The sequence below is a fragment of the Colletes gigas genome, unplaced genomic scaffold (genome assembly GCF_013123115.1).
Source record: "Colletes gigas isolate AHSC1104 unplaced genomic scaffold, ASM1312311v1 Colletes_gigas_Sc00003, whole genome shotgun sequence".
In the NCBI taxonomy this organism is placed as follows: Eukaryota; Metazoa; Arthropoda; class Insecta; order Hymenoptera; family Colletidae; genus Colletes; species Colletes gigas.
Window position 1 is genome coordinate 7,074,193 of NW_025106632.1, and position 18,197 is coordinate 7,092,389.

The 18,197-nt window shown below is 31.7% G+C and overlaps 3 protein-coding genes across 7 annotated transcripts; 1 reads left to right on the top strand and 2 right to left on the bottom strand.

The window, feature by feature from the left end:
- Positions 1-1,924: 1,924 nt before the first annotated feature.
- On the bottom strand, positions 1,925-10,881 carry LOC122404977 (vacuole membrane protein 1-like). The gene is made up of 5 exons (XM_043409416.1): positions 10,559-10,881; positions 7,596-7,940; positions 4,240-4,749; positions 3,102-3,371; positions 1,925-2,220 (listed from the first exon to the last, which is right to left on the bottom strand). Exons 2-5 carry the CDS (start codon positions 7,917-7,919, stop codon positions 2,089-2,091), a joined length of 1,236 nt encoding a protein of 411 aa, XP_043265351.1. The 5' UTR covers positions 7,920-7,940; positions 10,559-10,881; the 3' UTR covers positions 1,925-2,088.
- Positions 10,882-11,827: 946 nt separating this feature from the next.
- Positions 11,828-15,039, bottom strand: LOC122404633 (nucleoporin p58/p45). Of its 3 annotated transcripts, XM_043408775.1 has the most exons (8): positions 14,747-15,035; positions 14,258-14,607; positions 13,967-14,174; positions 13,513-13,886; positions 13,223-13,447; positions 13,048-13,122; positions 12,741-12,773; positions 12,072-12,200 (listed from the first exon to the last, which is right to left on the bottom strand). In XM_043408775.1, the coding sequence occupies exons 1-7, from the start codon at positions 14,809-14,811 to the stop codon at positions 12,763-12,765; spliced, it is 1,308 nt and encodes a 435-aa protein (XP_043264710.1). In that variant the 5' UTR covers positions 14,812-15,035; the 3' UTR covers positions 12,072-12,200; positions 12,741-12,762. The 3 variants fall into 3 exon arrangements, with proteins under 3 accessions (XP_043264707.1, XP_043264710.1, XP_043264708.1); XM_043408772.1 differs by lacking the exon at positions 12,741-12,773 and having other exon boundaries at positions 11,828-12,200; positions 14,747-15,039; XM_043408773.1 differs by lacking the exons at positions 12,072-12,200; positions 12,741-12,773 and adding an exon at positions 12,788-12,927 and having other exon boundaries at positions 14,747-15,037.
- Positions 15,040-15,339: 300 nt separating this feature from the next.
- On the top strand, positions 15,340-17,977 carry LOC122404557 (heparin sulfate O-sulfotransferase). Of its 3 annotated transcripts, none has more exons than XM_043408613.1 (7): positions 15,340-15,465; positions 16,100-16,329; positions 16,403-16,488; positions 16,562-16,700; positions 16,762-16,859; positions 16,950-17,107; positions 17,169-17,977. In XM_043408613.1, exons 1-7 carry the CDS (start codon positions 15,396-15,398, stop codon positions 17,378-17,380), a joined length of 993 nt encoding a protein of 330 aa, XP_043264548.1. In that variant the 5' UTR covers positions 15,340-15,395; the 3' UTR covers positions 17,381-17,977. The 3 variants fall into 3 exon arrangements, with proteins under 3 accessions (XP_043264548.1, XP_043264546.1, XP_043264547.1); XM_043408611.1 differs by lacking the exon at positions 15,340-15,465 and adding an exon at positions 15,580-16,000; XM_043408612.1 differs by lacking the exon at positions 15,340-15,465 and adding an exon at positions 15,580-15,979.
- Positions 17,978-18,197: the final 220 nt, after the last annotated feature.

The window sequence follows — 18,197 nt, forward strand, 5'->3', positions numbered from 1 at the left end:
TATACGTAACAATTATATATAACTAATACCTTCCCAACAAATTTTTATTTGAAAACTGAAACTGAAAGAAATAACTTTATATTTCTTTTAATTGAAAAATATTTGTCTAAGGGTTTACAACTTGTTTTGCTAATCTATGTGTACTACTATTTCTTTCTGTGCTGCATTCATTGGGAATATGGAATTTGCTTATAATAATCTGACATTTTACACTTTGTTCTGTGGCACATTTGAAATCCTTATTTGACTTTGTCCTTTTAAATTGGATATTGAGCAAGTCTATTCAAATAATCAATTAAAAATTTTAAACCACATTCAGAGCAGCATGGTGACTCGTTTGCCCCCCCCCCACAATATCCCACAAATTTCCGGGTTACAGGTAATAATAACTAACACGGTTCCTTATAATAGAATTTAATTTAAATTTTTTATTATGGTACAAACAAATTTAAACCGCGGTTGAAAAATACCGCTCGTTCATCATTTATAATAAATTATAAATAATTCGTATTACACCGATAAGACATTTGAACTTGTAGCGTTCACGTTGAAGGAAAAGTACTCGCGCAGAGGATGTTTTATATTAGTATAAAAAATAATATGAAGAAAACAAGAAATATTAACACGCTCGAGAAAATTAATCCCTTGCATTCAATAAAAAATACACTATCCTGACTGTAAAGCATGGAGGAGGATTCTTAATGTTTTTGGGGCTGTACGATAGCCGATGGAGTTGGTAATATTGAATTTATCGACACAATTATGAATAAGATGAAATGTTTGTATATATTGAACAATAACTCGAAGCATTCGGCGTACGTTGTCAAAGAATGGCTGCTGTATAATTGCCCAAAATTATTACACACTCTTCGCATAATTAACATAATTACTTTGTAAAATATAATTGTAATCCGATGTGGGTGTACAGGTAACAAGTTACGATCAGGAATGTTTCATAAGGTCAATTCTACACATTAAAATAGTTAAACGACTTAAAATAAACGAGCCTTGGAATGTTTTATGTTTAATATATATTTACTTTTCTTTCCAAAATATGCGTAAGTTACAAATGACAACATATGTATTCGGTAAATGCATTACACTGGAAAAGGGAAACGTTTGTATATAAGAGATGTACAGTTCAAAACGACCCGCATGAAAAATGGTCCAACATTATAAACCGAAAGTTATCGAATCCATCAATTGGAATAATAGTTTCTGATCAAAACTTTAATGGTTTATATAAAGTCATGAAAAATCATTGTATCGCGAATTCAGAAGCTGCACGTTACTATTATTTTAAATACGTAAACGAATGTCTTAATCTTTGTTCCCTAAAAGTCTCAAAAGTTAACAATGACATAATTCATTTGTATATATCCCTGATTTGATATTTAAAAGACTAATCAGAAAACGATTAGTTTTTCAGACTTTTAACTGTAAAGAGGAAACAAAAATGTTAAGAAATAAACTAAGAATTTTAATCAGGACACAAAAGTGATTTTTGAACTACTTACATACTAAGCCACAGAAGTATGCCCCTACTTTATTCGTATGAAATACTAATAAATATATTTAGTATCCATTGTGAATACCTAAAATAATCATTTATATTATTTTTATAGAAAGTATATGTACCTTAACTAGACTTGCGTCACATTTTTAGACACACAAAGTTATGAACATTATAAATTCTACAAACAATTCTGAAACTGTAAATCCTAGTGTCTTTAAGGAAATTATAACAACAAAAAAACGTATATGCTATATTACACGACGTTTAAAAATCTCTTATGACATATATATGTACATTTTCACATACATACATATCTATAATTCAAAAAGTATTTTCAGCATTTATAAAGTATCTTAGAAAATTAGAACTTAAAAAAAAAAAAACATTACATTTTTTTTTATATTTTACTCTTCAATGTTTATTTATATTGCAGAAATGGTATTGTGCATTCAAAAATTCCGAATTGTTATTATTTGTAATATCGTAATTATATCGTGCTATAACAGCAATTTTATTCGTAATTTTAATAATTAATTTTACGTTTACATTGTATAGCCTATATTCATTATGTTTTAATCGGTAGACATTTTAGTACGTTTGCGATGATAGTTTCTTGCCAATGCATGAATAATTGTTACTAAAAAGTAACACACCATCAATATTACAAACTTATCAAATAACCATGAAATTGTTGTTGCTCCATCCTGAAAATAAAATATCAATTAACTGGTATTTAAATACATCCCGCGAAACGTAATCGATCTAAGAGTACGATTATAGTGGTGTGGCGAGGAACGAGTGTAATCAAACCAACGTAATGTGACGGAAGTGTTTATTCGGTAATGCATGCTTAAATTCCAATGCGCTTGGATTCAGAGAGTTATAGTAGGCCGAGCAAAAAAAAGAAAAAATGAGACCTCCAAGACGTGGGACGGCCTGTCAGCATTCTCCTACGGCCACCATATCGGTGGCTGGAGAGATGACGGACCGCCCCTGAGGGCTGCAGGACGTCGAGTGACCTGGCGTCCACGGCGGAGAAATCAGGGAGGGGAGGGGGAGAACCTCGACAGGCATGGCGTGGTGGGGGGCTCTGTGATGCCTCAATAGAGTTCCCAGTCCCCCACCGCAACGCCGGAGGACAGTCACCATGGGGTTTTAGTCGGAGTCTGGCACTACCCCAAGCGCCCCTCCAATCCCCACCTATTTAGAGGCCTCGGGGTGTCCACGAGGATTTCCCCATGTAAAAAAAAATGTAGGCCGAGCAAAAATAAGTCTAAAATGCTTTTAGTTCAATATTAGTCTCATTTATGTCATGTTTGGACTCATTTTTATCGGGAAAACTTCGCCAATTCATTGGTAGCATTTTTATGAAGGTAAAATCTAACTTATATGTATATGTATAGTGTTGCATTTGATATAAAATATAGCCAAACCTAATCTAATCATTGAAACTAATTGTCAGAATATCGATTAAATTAACCAATTCAATATAACGTTAACACGTAATACAAAATGGTTCGTCGTATTATTTCTCTCCTCGTCGTTCCACTATAATCGTGTACTAAGTTTTAAAAAACAACCCTACCGTGGATGTCTTGTCGTGTAATTTTTGTTTCTGTTCGATAAGATACTTTTTCAACGGTTCTTGAAACTTCGAACCAACGTATGGTACAATTGCCAATAATTTCATAAATTTGTCTAAAAGTTCCTCGTTAAAAGCTATGATAACTGCAAGCTGTTGAATGTGCATTTTTACAACAGCTTTTCCTATCAGCGTTGCACCAAAGAACGTCCAAAAAGGAATAAGGTAATGACCGCACGTCAAACCGGCGAGGTCAAATAACGGATTGGGTATCTACAAACGATTTCTTTTGCTAAAAACATACTACTAATTTTTCATAGAAAACGGGCATTTTTGTTAATTCCTATACTTTCATTGTATGTACGAATAGAAAATAGAAGGTACAGTAACGGGTACAAGTTTAACACGACTACATTTTTTATAGCCATGATACTAAATAGCCAACCAATTCATAATCGGTATTGCTATCACACATACGCGTACACTTTGTCTATAATCGATTTAATAACTCTATGAACGTAAACAGAACGTAGCACAAAGACAATAAAACCTTTGATGCTCTTTTTCTGTATTTTTTTGTCTTGAATGTGCTAAACAAAAAATAATAATTTATGTTTTGAAAATTGTTGGGTTAATCATAGATGTAGTACGAGTTTATTTAGTACCCATAAATAGTCGTCTTGAACTTTTATCCATTACTGTAATTAATGCACAATACAGGCGATCTGTTTGTATCTCACGAGGGATTAAAGTTATATAAAAAAAAAATTTTTCAATGGAAAAAATGTTTTCTATAGTTCAAATTTAACTATAGTACCAATTATAGTAACACAAATTAAATCAACAAAATAAACGAATAAAATATAAATTACAAACATCCGTCTCAACGGACGCTGCTTATTATAAATAGAAAAAATACAGGATCATGTTTAAAAAAATTGATTCGAGTTCACGTCTCTCCCACCACAACACCTACAGAAAAATTATCTATATCATCTAATGTCCTCCTTTATACCAAAACATCTTTTCAGGTAAACAGATCACCGTATATATGAAAAGAAATTTTTTACATTTCTACAAAAATTTATCACGCTATAAAAGCATAAAAAATGATGAATGTTCGGAGGAGTAATTTACTTACCGAAGCACAGGCAAGTATCCCCCAGAAACCTGCTTTTTGTACAAAATGTTTCATAGTTATTTTTATACGTATCAGAAATGATACATTTTCACCATTTTCTAGAGCTTCTAACGCTTCTAACTCTTTCAGATCTTCCTGATCGAACTTTTCGTTTCTGTTATTCTGCCGGCTAGTCCGAGCAGCTCTAGCCATAAAATATGGCGGTAGTTCGCCGAGAGCAGTGCCAGCACCCCAAAGCATCGCCTCTATACGCACTTTCCTCATAATATTTAATACACCTGCTGTCCATATCGGATCGATCGTTTTTGGACATATTATTTGATCGGGATACGGCGGTTCAGGAAAGTTAAGAGCACCGCATTCATACGCAGCCATAGTAACGGCCGCTATATGTGGCCCTAAATAAAGTACGAAAGTGTGTAAGCCTGTACCAAGACCTACACTGGAAAGTACGCCCAGACCTACCCAATACAACCACCACATTACTTTTGTTTCCCATGCTTTTAAAATCTGAAAATACAAGAATATTTTGTTAATTTTAATTTCAAATTTCACCTAAAATAAAAAAGAGAAATTACGCACAAATTATGCCAAATTAACGAAGAAAATTTCAAACTGTTTATTTTTAGAAAATAAATTCTTGTCGATCAAGATAATTTCCATCTGCTTGAATATACTTCTGCTAAGGGCTATCAAGGGCATTAATACTGTTCGTTCAAAATTCTGAATTTTCAGACTCGAAGAAAATACAAACTCATAAAAATTAAATAACACGAGTTGAGTCATTCATGCGGATGGTCAATGGTTTACGAGACACGGTATTCCCCGGATGACGACACGTGACCCCGATTAACCGTATCTGTTTGTGTTTATTGAGTGACGTAAACAAAAAGATAAACCTAGTCAGCCAAGCGTTTTCCGTGTTAAAAAGAAAGACAAAATTATATACATTTAAAAGCATTTAGAATATTTAGAGATAAAACAAACAAGGCAATATGAGTAGATACATTATAAACATTTATATGTTTAGAGTTAAACAAGCATGACAATATCAGATAATTCATGACACATCATTAGTGTTTGTTTGTGTAGAGTTAAAACAAACGAAATAATGTGACTAGATTGTGTTTAAAAAAAATAGCAGATTCCACGTTAAAAAATACATTTCTTCATTGATCATTGCAAAATAAAATAAAATGATCCTTCAGAGATTGATTTCAACTTTTTGGTTTCTAGATTTTAAAGCAAATATTTAAGCAAATCGTCTTATATAACAGGCGTTTCAAAACAATGAAACAAGTTTAAACATGCACATGAAATTGAAATGTATTTTGTCATTTTTTATCTAAAGGCTTCGTTTTCGATCCCATAAAAGATATCTACAAACATGTGTGGCGAGCTGCTGACAACATTCAATGGTCGGTTGAAGAGTGTATATGTACACGGTGTCCCCTACTTTGACGGCAATATTTTAGGATCATAATCTACGAATGAAAATAAATAAATGTTACATAAAATTTGATTGTGAATGATATATTACAAAGTTACAGGCAAAAAGGGTACGAGATATTCCGTAATATGTGAACATCGCACACCCCCTACATCGATGTAAGCTTGACATCGATTTGATATGGAATAATTCATACACATACAGTCACGAACATAAGCATTAATTCACCAGGTTTTTAACGATATAAATGCTTAAAAATTTTTAAATTAAAAAAATTTAAAAAAATCGAGTTTTTAATCTTACAATCTTTGCGATTTTTTAAAATACTGTGTTGTTTTCCGACGAATCCAAATTTAAAAACATAGTCAAATCCAAAAAACGCGCAGAATAGCGTAAAACACAAAGGTGGTGAAGCAATGGTTTGGGGCTGTAACCCTCCTATAACACGGTAGATAGGTTCCTAGAAAATGCAGTGTTGTGTGAAACCGTGTTATATGAGACCCCAGGAGCCAGTAAAAAAAGGGGAGTTACGTTCCGAGAACTTATTAAAAATTTTGTTTAATTCTACATAAGCAACTTAATTTTTATGAAAAATATAAATGCATGTATAACAGAAAACAAAACAAAAACAAACAATATTATTTTAATTTAACGCAACCTTAATTCAATAAATTATAATTTGTTTATATATTTTCATGTAAAGTCACTATAGTTCATTATTTTAAGGTAATTTAGTTTTTAAATATGTTAAGCAAAAATCATGTTATCCAGTGCTGTAGAAGTACTGTGTTTTGCAAAGGTTCTTGCAATTTTCTTATCGTGTTAAAGCGAAACCGTGTTGTAGGAGGGCTACCTGTGTACTGATTATATGTATAATATGACAATGAATTATTTTCTATACGCTACCAATCCCCTGACTTGAACCCCCATTAAAACACCTTTGGACTGAATTGGGAAAAAATTAAAAGAAATACTTTTAACAGAATGGAACAATAAAAGGATAGAAACTGTACAAAAGTTGGACCATTCTACGCCGAAACGTTTCCGAGCCGTAATACAAAATAATGGATCGCATAAAAAATATTAAACAAACTCTCATATTATATAAAATTATTAACTGTGCCAATACTTTTATTTCACCAAAAACTGCCCTTAATGCGTATTTCGTTTATTTCCTTTGTAATACATATAATTACAATGTAATACATTATATAACCGGTAGTTACGATTAATAAAAAAATCAATTGGATATTTTGCCTTTTTTTTCTTTTCATTTATATCGCCAAAAGTGTGGCGTGCCAATACTTATGTTCGTGACTGTATATTCTTATACCGGCTCGCGTGACATTGACTGCTACGTTCGATAACCGGGAAGCGACTGTTGTAGTTACATTGAATCAATGGAAAAGTAGAAACAAAGTAAACACAGACGACCTTTCTTATTACGAAACTTCGAATGTTAAATATTCGCCCAGAACTTTGCAAGAAAGCATTTACAAGCGAACTTCATATAATATTTTTTTTCTTATTCTCACTTCTAGATTATTCCTCTAAAATATAAAAATATTTTTATTGCTAAAAACATGATACAAAACTGAATTAGTGAATATCTCTTGTTACGGGCAAAGGAAACAATCTTGACAACTTTAAAGAATTGCTTACGATACTTTTTTACACGCGCGAAATGTTCCTATATTGTAATTTATTTTTTTGTGAACCTTAACGCTAATAGCAGATAAAAAAAGATTTATAAGAAACTTGTAGTTTTTTGGTACGGTTATGATTTTCACTATGTCTCCAAAATTTTATTAAAACAAGTACGTAATAATTTGAGCGAATCCCTCCTAAATGTAAAATACATGGAGAAACAACTGTCATTAATACTATATTAATAATAATAATTCACCTCTTGGTGCGGACCAACAATCCTACTCAACGTAAGAAACAATAGAATTATTGACACTACGCTCCACACTGTTCTTCTGTAATGCAACGTTTTTTTCCCCAGGCTGAGTATGGTAAGGAACAGTTCTCGAAAAAAATAATTTAACGTGGTAATTGGATGCTGCCATAGCGTTAAATGTTCAGAGTCTATGTGAAATTCGTTATTTGAATTATATCGATTTTCTGGAAGTGGCGTAAACGATTTCTTTTCTCCTATATTTTGTTGAGCACCATTAACAGGATTTGAATCCTTCATACGTTGAATGGCAGTGGTATTTTCCAACATGGTACCTCCAAGTTGATTATTCTGCAATTAAATAATAACAACTTGAGAAGACTAAACGAAAAGTATACAGGGTGTTCGGCCAACCCTGAGAAAAAATTTTAATAAGAGATTCTAGAGGCGAAAATAAGACGAAAATCAAGAATACCAATTTGTTGATTGACGCTTCGTTAAAAAATTATTAACAATTAAATTCAAAAGTTTCAAATCGTTCTGGAAAAATTATTTTCGGTCGCGGGGGTCAATTACCATCATTTTTTGCGAATACACATACCTACGAAATCCTACCCACTTTCGAGAAAAAAAATCGGGTGGATGCCGAAATTTTTCGGCAAAAAAAAATTTTTCAAATCGTTCTGGAAAAATTATATTTCGTTACTGGGGTTAATTACAAGCATTTTTGGTGGATACACATACCTCCAAAATCCTACCCACTTTCGAGAAAAAAATTCGAGAAAGTGTGAAATTTTACGACGAAAAGAAAAATTTCAAATCGTTCTGGAAAAATTATTTTCGGTTGCGAGGGTCAATTACAATAATTTTTGGTGAATAGACATACCCCCGAAATCCTGTGCATTTTCGAGAAAAAAATTCAGTACGGGCGGAACATTAAACGTTAATAACTTTTTAACAAAGCCTCCACCAACAAATTGATATTCTTGATTTTCGTCTTAATTTGGTCTCTAGAACCCCCCCATTAAAATTTTTCCCAGGAATGGCCAAACACTCTGTAGAGACGATGTCGAAATGTTCAATTCTGCACCTTTTTCTATTATTAAAGAATAAAATTTAAAAATATTTATTTCTAAAACTAATCTCTCTTTTACTTACTAACCTAAACCTTTAAACCGATTCTATTGTACGACTACAGCTATCAAAGCCCTCGACACTCCCAAATCTATCAAGACTTTCAAAACTCAAGATACTCGAGGTGTTCAAGAGATTCAAGAATTCTAAGTTTCGAATCACATTCGAATTTATTTGAATGTTCCTCGCCATATACATGTATGAATTTGAATCGAAGCGCTTCAAATTCCAACTTACGACAGTTTGTGGCTACCGCGTGATAGGAAAAGTGAGAATCATCATAGAGCGGATCAGTACATTTTTTTCACTCGTATTTTACGCAAAAATTACACGAAATTAAGAGAAGCACTTAATGTTAACACTTAATGTTGATCGAGGCTTCGTTAAAAAGTTATTAACGGTTGAAGTTCCATACCGACCGGAAAATTTTTCGACGAAAAAAAAAAATTTCGAATCGTTCTGGAAAAAATATTTTTGGCTGCGGGGGTCAATTACAATCATTTTTGGTGAATAGACATATTCTCAAAATCCTACTCATTTTCGAGAAAAAAATTGGAGTATGTGCCTAAATTTTTCGGTGAAATTAAAAAATTTCAAATCATTCTGGAAAAATTATATTTGATTGCAGGTGTCAATTACAATCATTTTTTATGAATAGATATACCCTCGAAATCCTACGCACTTTCGAGAAAAAAATTCAGGAAGGTGGACAAATTTTATTAATAACTTTTAACAATAATAGTGTTAATAACTTTTTAACGAAGCCTCAATCAACAAATTGATATTCTTGATATTTCTATAATTCTTTTAAATATTTCTAAGATTCTTATAATTTCTAATGTTATAAAACAAAAAATCTTAGAAATGGTTAAAGACGTAAAATATTATTCGATAATTCTTGATACGACTCCAGAGACAAACCACACAGAACAATCAACTCTTGTAATCAGGTTTGTTAATCACAATAAAAATAAGAGCATAACAGAAATTCGCGAATTCATTTTACGGTTTTGCTCTGTCTGTGATACTATTAGACAAAGATTATATCAATTGTATTTTAAATCATTTAGTATTGTTAAATCTTAAAATTTTGAACTTATGCAACCAAGGGTACGATAATGGTGCAAATATGTGCAGTAAACATAACAAACTCCAGCAAAAAATTATTGAAACAAATTGTAGAGCTTTCTTTATCCCATGTTCTGCTTATTCGTGAAATTTAGTGATTAATTCTTCTGAGAAAATAAGTATTTCTGGGTTCAACTTAATTGAAAATTACTTAAGATCAACCATATCGCAAGACCGTCTGATATTAATGAGTCAATGAAGAATTTTATGGTAGAAAAGCCCGACGAGTACGCATTATGAAAATACTAAGTAAATATTTATAGCGAAAATAATATATCTAGGATATATATACCAGAAATCTGATATATTTAGGTTATAATATTTTGAATGTCATTATGAATTATTTTGTTATAAATATTTTACAGAGTTGCATTCAACTTTGATTTGTTTGTTACATAATAAAATTTCTAATGAAATATGAAATTGGATAATATATCAATGATATTTGTATTCAATGTTTATACTGTTTATCATTCGACATTATTTATCGTTAAATGTAAATTACATACGAAACTACCCGAGTTACAACAACATACTTAAATGTTCAATATTTATTTAATGCGTGAACATTTATTGAAAAAATATATATACGTAAAGGATGTTTCGATGAAATATATTTCAAAATTCAATTTGATAATTGTACTTCTTACGATTGTTGAATATAGCATGACATGGCACAGTATTAATATAATAAAACATCACATTACCTTTTAACCTTAAAATACGAGCGTGACGACACGTTGAATCAATATTAAATGAATTTTTTCCAGATCATCGTGAAACGTATATTTGAACGGGAAATAAATTACTTTAGCATACGTTAAACGATCAGTAGCTAGCATGTGCACTGAAGAAAGTTAACGTTTTTATTTAATTTAATTAATTAAACTGTCAACTCTAGAATAACGTGTGCTTTACACACATTACTATTAAACACAGCACTTCCTACATATGATAAACACAAACGCGCGGAAGTTTCTGCAAAAGTGCCTTATCATTAATCTCTTTAAATACTGACGATATACATTTTTTTTTGTTCAATTCATGTCACTTAAAATAAATTCCCCTACATGATCGTAACTTTATCATATTGAATAGTGCATTTTACAGCGGTGTATATGTGTTCTCGAATTCTTGCCGTCCAAGGGGAAAGTCACTAGCTTCGGCTACCCTTTTTTTCTAGGGATGGCGTGCAAAATCACTAACAGTGATTTATCACAGTGATCACAAAATCACGATCACAAAGTACTTCAATATAGCTGGTGTATAATTAGGATTGCCAAAAAATCCTAGATAGAAAAATAGGATAATTTCTAGAACGAGAGAGGCATGTTTTATTTCTAAAATTAAATTTAACTATTATCAAACTTTTAATAATATCGATTAACATTCAAGTCGTTCGTCTATCCATTGAGATTCTATTAAATTAAATAATCTTAGATATGATCTTAAATAATTAATTAGTGCGAAAAGAATATTTTCAAAAGCAGGGTTATTGTTATTCTTAAATAACAGTAATGAACCCTGATGGATTCAAACGGGCTTGAAATCAATGATTTCTATTCATCGACAAATTTATTTCGACTATTAAACTTTCACTGTTTACTTAAAAATACCTCGGAGACTAGAGCCAAGTATGGTTACACGTGTATAGAGAACAGTTGCTTGCAATGATCTCTTAATTTTTTTATGAAAGATCATTGACTGTCTTTTTTTCCAAAATATTATACTAATACTATAGTAAATAACAGAAGGCTCATAAAATCAAGGACTGTTTTTTTTAAAGTTGCCTGTTCGAGGAGACAAGAGCAACTTGTAATCGGACATTGCTGTATTCTGCAGTAATCCTTAACTGATAAAATAATTTGTAAAAATAACAACATAATTTGAAATATCGTTGTGACATTATTTATCATTGCGCATACAAATACGTCCATAATATATACTATCCAAATCACAATTATAAATACGCATCGAGTAAAAAAAATACTTTGTTGTAAACAGTTATTATAAAACTAATAGCATGCAGATATTTCTTGTTTAGGAAAAAAACTTTATACCCGTTACATAAAGCAATTGATGTTTTGCAACGTAAGAAATAAAGTGGAGAACAATATTTTATGTGGAATTCAGAGAAATACAAAAAGAACACAGTCGTATTTTAATGTTTCCCTCTTTTATTACCAATAGGAGGTTTTTGAAGCTGGAAACTCGAATTCGATTCGCTTGTTGGTAAAGGTGCTGTAAAATTGGTTGGTGTACTGAAAGTCAAATTTGCAGTTGGCGGTTTCATCGACGAGCCTAGATTAATGTTAGTAGCAGACGATGTCGGTATTGTATTTCCCCAAACTGTAACAATATATGTATACACTGAATTATTTTTAATCTATTTAAAATGTTAATTTCATTTACATACAATAGCTGAAGCTATATATGAATATTAAAAAGATTAACATTATCGATAATAGTGTATTAGCAATATTAACAACACTGGGAAGTTCATGAAAAATTTTGTTACGACTAATACCCAACTATATACCCATAAAATATAAGGTTTTTGTGCATGATACAAAACCCGTATATTCTGTGAAATATTATACACTTTAGTCGACGCGAATGCTCTTTTTATAATGATTATGACGACAGAAGCAATTTAAGCACATATAAAATACACAGCCATTCTTTAATAAGCATAACTTTCAATTTTTCTTTATACCTTCCTATTTTGTAGTGCAAATTACAAAAAGGGAGGAATAATATTTACGCTGTCATTATTAAGTACAGTAATAGATGTTTTCTTATGTAAGTAATGTGTGTTAGATACACAAGCTTTGTATCCCTTCCAACAAGTGACAACACAAAAAGAAGTTGAAGTAAAAAATTGAATACCTCACAAACTAAAATAGACCCCTTATTCTTTTCCTGTAAAGGCAAAATCAAAATCAAAATCAAACCACAAGTATAAGAAACGTAGATCTAAAATATATACAAACTAAAGAACCGTAAAGAACGTCACTATCTACTAAAAGGACGTTATATATTAGTAAATCTACCTCATACTAAATCCACGCAAGACCTGAAGGTAGGAGATGTTTATGGGGTAATTGAAACAACGAAAATACGTTGTTTAAGGGATATACTATTTTCAACGTAAGGATATATTAATACCATGGGATCGCGTAACCATTTTATTTACCTAATGGATTTCGAGTTCCATAACTTCCTGATCTGTTAGAATTTAAAGCTGTAGACGAAAGAAAACTTTTATTTCCTGTAAACATGAAATATGTAATGTACTGAGTAATAAATTTAATGCGCAAATATATTAACTGTATTATTATAAAATTATTCAACGTTAATGACAAAGGTACCTGGTCCAAATGGAGTCGGACCGCTTGTAATTTTTCCAATATTATTTCTAGACGTTTTCCCATCCATTCTAATATCTTCAAAAACATTCGTATTATCTTTTAAAACGTATTTTCTAAAATTTAGATATTGCTCCTTGTGTTGTTGGACTTTAGAATGCACCCCTTGTAATTTACCAGCAACAGCTACCAGAGACTCGTGAAGTTTACTCATAGCCATTGTTAATTCTAAAAATAGACGAAACATACGTATAGTAAGATCTTTTTAAATGCAAATATTAATAAGAAGTTACCTTGCGGCGTTAGAGTTTTTGGAGTCATCATTGCTTGTATATGCTTTTCTGTTGTTTCAATTTGAGATCTAAACAACATTAAATCATGTTCAAAATTATCAGCTAATTCCATAAAAAATAATAACGGTGCGTTATTTTCATATTGTAATCCTAATGGAGTGTCGTGTGTCCTTTGTATTATTTCAGTATTTTGTAACGCTTTTGCTGTATCTTGCTTTAATTTATCGACGGAAGCGCGATCTCTTTGTACAGAGCCAGCTAATGTAGTTAAAATTTCCATCAATAATGCTGTATCTTCGGCACATCGATTTAACGGTCTCGCAGAACCCCTTGATATATCCGAAGATAATACCTTTTGCTCTTTCACAAATTCCCTGGTTAAAATTATATGCTAAGTAAATTTTGTTCGAGTCTTAATGTATTTATGTTTCATAACATTATATATAACAATTACTTGAATTTATCTATCGTCTGCATTAATTCCGGTGGCCAAACATTATCTTTAGCAGTTGCTGGAGTACTGCTTCCTTGCGAAAGGCCTTTATTATTTACGGACACATCTAAACCTCCCAAGCCTTTATTTGTAACAGTCGTGGCATTAGTACTGGTAAATGGCTTTGATCCTAATAAACCACTGGTAATTGATCCACCAAAAAGTGATGCTACAAATACATATCGTATAAGTACAAGCATAATTTTACCGATAGCAACAAGAAACAAAAAAATGATTATATTTTATATATACTTGTGGTAGTAGGCGTGCAAAAAGTAACATTTCCGGTCGATGATGTATTGGTCGGAGCACCAAATGTTAAACTATTACTTGGCGTGGCGGTGCCGAAAGTAAGATTGTTGAACAGTGGTGCGCAGGTAGTCGGGGTTGGAAATAAACTAGTAGCGGTAGTTGTGGTTATTATGTTCGATCCTAAAACTAAACCACTCGATTGCGTTTGTCCAGCAGTCACAGGCGCATTGTTGAACCCAAAACTAAGCCCGGTAGTTGCTGCTGGTATCGGAGAAGCTCCGAATGTTAATGTCGGTGCTGGTACAGTCGAACCAAAAGGTGTACTAGTTAAATTAAAACCTGTTGCTGGTCTACAAAATAATAACGAAATATTAGTATTCTAATATACTTGTGCTAGGGAAAATTTATAATTTTAACAGAAAACTTTATATCATACTTTTTAATTTCGTTCTACGTAGGGGTTAATATAAAATATAAAATTACACGTACTTCTGTCCAAATCCAAAATTTGTGTTATTCGACGTCGTAGTTGTTCCGAAAGTGAATGTCGACATATTTTTAATAGAATTATACAGTAAGTAAATACGCTTATTTGTTTTTAGAATACGAAATTCTCATGTGTGCATTACATCATTTTTAATGGTATGCAATATACATATACAAATGTCACACATCGATGTCTAAACTAAGTTTGAAGTTCAAACTTTGAACAGTTTAGGTTTGGAGAAACAGTAAATCGTCAATACTGTTGATGTTGATACTTGATAGGGATAATAACGATATATCGATGTTTCGAGACATCGATGTTTTTACCATCAATGTTTGAAAACAGATACCATTGAAATCATAGATGTACTTTTTTACCTAATAAATAGTGAAACAATTAAAAAACATATGTATTGAATAAATCCTTCTTAAGAAACGAATTTTGCAAACATCTGAAAATACTTCAGAACTATTTGATGACGTTAACATTGATATAGAATATATTGACAAAGTTTAGCCATTAAAATCTGGGACAATCCAGTATTTCCCATTCCACATTATACTCGATCACGTGTACGAGTACCCATAGAGTTTCGGAAAGTCGAGAAAGACGGGCTGATACTCGCCTTTTTTCCCGACTATTTAAAACTCTATGTACATGCGATTGGGCATAGTGTGCGTAAGTAAACAAAAAATTCCTGATGCTCCCGGTGCGCGGTCTGGTAACACCAAGCCACCCTGTATATTACTACTTGACTGGTAGTACTAGTTTAGAATTTGGACTAGAATTTTACTTCAATTTGTACTCATAGAAACTTAAAGGTGGAGCAATATCGATAATCATAACCATCGACAGTCACCGATAATTTGATATCAACCTATCGATTATTATCGATAGTTAATATATGCGCACACCACACATACGCACACGCACAGGCGACAGGCCAGTACCATTCTCTAGATGTCGGAATTGAGCGGAACGTTTTTATATAATTTATCAGTATTTACAATTTTCAAGCAGCATGGGAATTTGTGTTGATCTGAAATAACGGTGGTATTAATTACAGAAAATTTTCCGATCCACGTACATGAAAATAAGTTAACGATTTGAAAAAAAAAAAGACATGATACACAGAAGTTTTTTGTTACAATGGATTTTGGTGCTGATATTCACAGTTACTATCATCTATCTAAAATTGAAAGTAAATTTTCTGGAGGATCACTACAAACTATTGTGTACGCGTTATTATAGAGGATGTAATTTTATTAATTTGTAGCATTAAGAGCATCATCCTTTTAATATTTCATTCTGTTAAAGGTGATGGAATAACATAGGTTATCCTATCGTACTTGCAGACAATGCCGTTACGCACGAACAGAATAGTGTTCAAACTGGACTTGAAGCTAGTGAACGAACTTACAAATTCTCACCTTTTGATGATCTCATCATAATCTACAACAGGGTACCCAAAACAGCATCGACCAGCTTCGTAGGTTTAGTTTATGATCTGTGCAAACAGAATAAGTATCATGTTTTGCATATTAACGTTACCAATAATATGCACACTCTTACGCTTCCAAATCAGGTAATATTTAGTATTCTTAATTTATTATTCTTTGTTAAGAAATTCGTTTCGTTTACGCATCAAATAATTACAGATTCAATTTGCAAATAACGTAACCGAATGGGCTACAAAGAAACCAGCATTTTATCATGGACATGTTGCATTTTTGAATTTTGAAAAGTGAGTGAATGCAGGTATTTATTATAAAAAATGTATGTAATTTTATTGCTTTAAATTAAGTATATATTTCAAGGTTTGGAATAAGACAAATGCCTTTGTACATAAATCTCTTACGCAGACCTTTGGATAGGTTTGTCTCTTATTATTATTTCTTGAGATATGGAGATAATTTCAGACCTTATTTAATTAGAAAGAAACATGGAGACACAAAGGTCAGTATTCGTTATTTGGAATTCGCTGTCGACATTGAAATAATCTTACGACTATTTTCAGACTTTCGATGAGTGTATCGATGCCGGTCAACCAGATTGCGATCCCGATAATATGTGGTTACAAATACCTTTTCTGTGTGGTCATGATCCTGCGTGTTGGTGAGATTTCATAAAATTATAATTATTAAAAGGCTAGTTACTACTTACAATTATTAAAATATTAACATTTAAATGAACATTATTTATTAGGGAAATTGGAAATAGTTGGGCATTAGAAGAAGCTAAGAGAAATTTGCAAAACCATTACCTTCTAGTAGGAGTGACGGAGGAATTAACAGAATTTGTAGAAATTTTACAAATTGTACTTCCACGATTTTTTAAAGGAGCTTACAATTCTTTTTTATACAGTAAGAGAGAAACAATTTAGACATTTCTGTTTTTAAATGTTAGTAATTTATGATATTTCAGATAATAAATCACACCTGCGTCAAACTACACAAAAGATCAATCCGCGACCCGAAACTATAGAGAAGATTCAGAAATCTGTCGTTTGGAAAATGGAGAACGAGCTATATAATTTCGCTTTAACACATTTTCATGCAGTAAAGAAACGTTTAATAAATGCCTCACCCCAAGATGCAAATCAACGGTTCGTGTATGAAAAAATACGTCCAAAATAAACTTACTTTCTTAAATAAACAAGTTCCGTGTTTTTTATTAATCCTTTGCGGACTAAAATTTACTTTATCTAATGTGTAAGTTCTATTTTAGTTCAGTGAATTGTTCCATATATATTAAAGGAAATAAATTTGAATAGGATTCATGAATTTTAGCGAGGTTACGAAAATAAGTACGAAGACAAATTTTAAGTTGTGTAGTTTACAATTGTCTGAAATTGAAGTTTTTGTCATTGTAAAAAATTTTACAGTTTTAGTCGGGCAGTTAACGCGTTAAATTTTCAAGACTTACAATTAATACAAACAAAACTACGTAACCGCGAAAGAATTTCATCGATCATGCACCACTGATAAAAATTTTTTACATTAAATCTATTGATTCGACAGAGTGATAGATTTTCGATGTATTATTATTAAGTAATATGTAGTAATCCATTAGTAATCTTCGATTCATTTGTATTCCATTAAAAATAGTAATTGTTAAAGATTTTGAAAAGAAATCTACCATTATAAATAAACAATAACTTGTATAAATTCTACAATATTTACATCTATTTGTCGCATTCTCGCGATATGATTTAGACAAAGTCCTGTAAAGATTATTCTTAATAATAATACAAATAACGAAATACTTTATTCTTCGATCGGTCATAATCTTTTAAGAAAATTTAATGACCATTAACAGATCTTAATGCAAACATATAAACTGGATATAATCCACGTGGGAATTTATTTTGTTGCTCCTCCTTGATGCAAATTAAATTAGACTCTTGAAATATACGATAGAATTCAGACAAAGGTCGTGTCACGGAAGAATCCT

Coding starts and splice junctions, on each gene's coding strand:
- LOC122404977 (XM_043409416.1), bottom strand. CDS start 7,919: ATGTTGGAAAATACCACTGCCATTCAACGTATGAAGGATTCAAATCCT. Junction 4,750..7,595: donor TTGTTGGTCCGCACCAAGAG/GTGAATTATTAT, acceptor TTGTATTTTCAG/ATTTTAAAAGCATGGGAAAC. Junction 3,372..4,239: donor GGATACTTGCCTGTGCTTCG/GTAAGTAAATTA, acceptor AATCGTTTGTAG/ATACCCAATCCGTTATTTGA.
- LOC122404633 (XM_043408772.1), bottom strand. CDS start 14,811: ATGTCGACATTCACTTTCGGAACAACTACGACGTCGAATAACACAAAT. Junction 14,608..14,746: donor AATTTTGGATTTGGACAGAA/GTACGTGTAATT, acceptor ATTATTTTGTAG/ACCAGCAACAGGTTTTAATT. Junction 12,201..13,047: donor TGGAACTCGAAATCCATTAG/GTAAATAAAATG, acceptor ATATTGTTACAG/TTTGGGGAAATACAATACCG.
- LOC122404557 (XM_043408611.1), top strand. CDS start 15,868: ATGATACACAGAAGTTTTTTGTTACAATGGATTTTGGTGCTGATATTC. Junction 16,860..16,949: donor GGTCATGATCCTGCGTGTTG/GTGAGATTTCAT, acceptor ATTATTTATTAG/GGAAATTGGAAATAGTTGGG. Junction 17,108..17,168: donor TTACAATTCTTTTTTATACA/GTAAGAGAGAAA, acceptor ATGATATTTCAG/ATAATAAATCACACCTGCGT.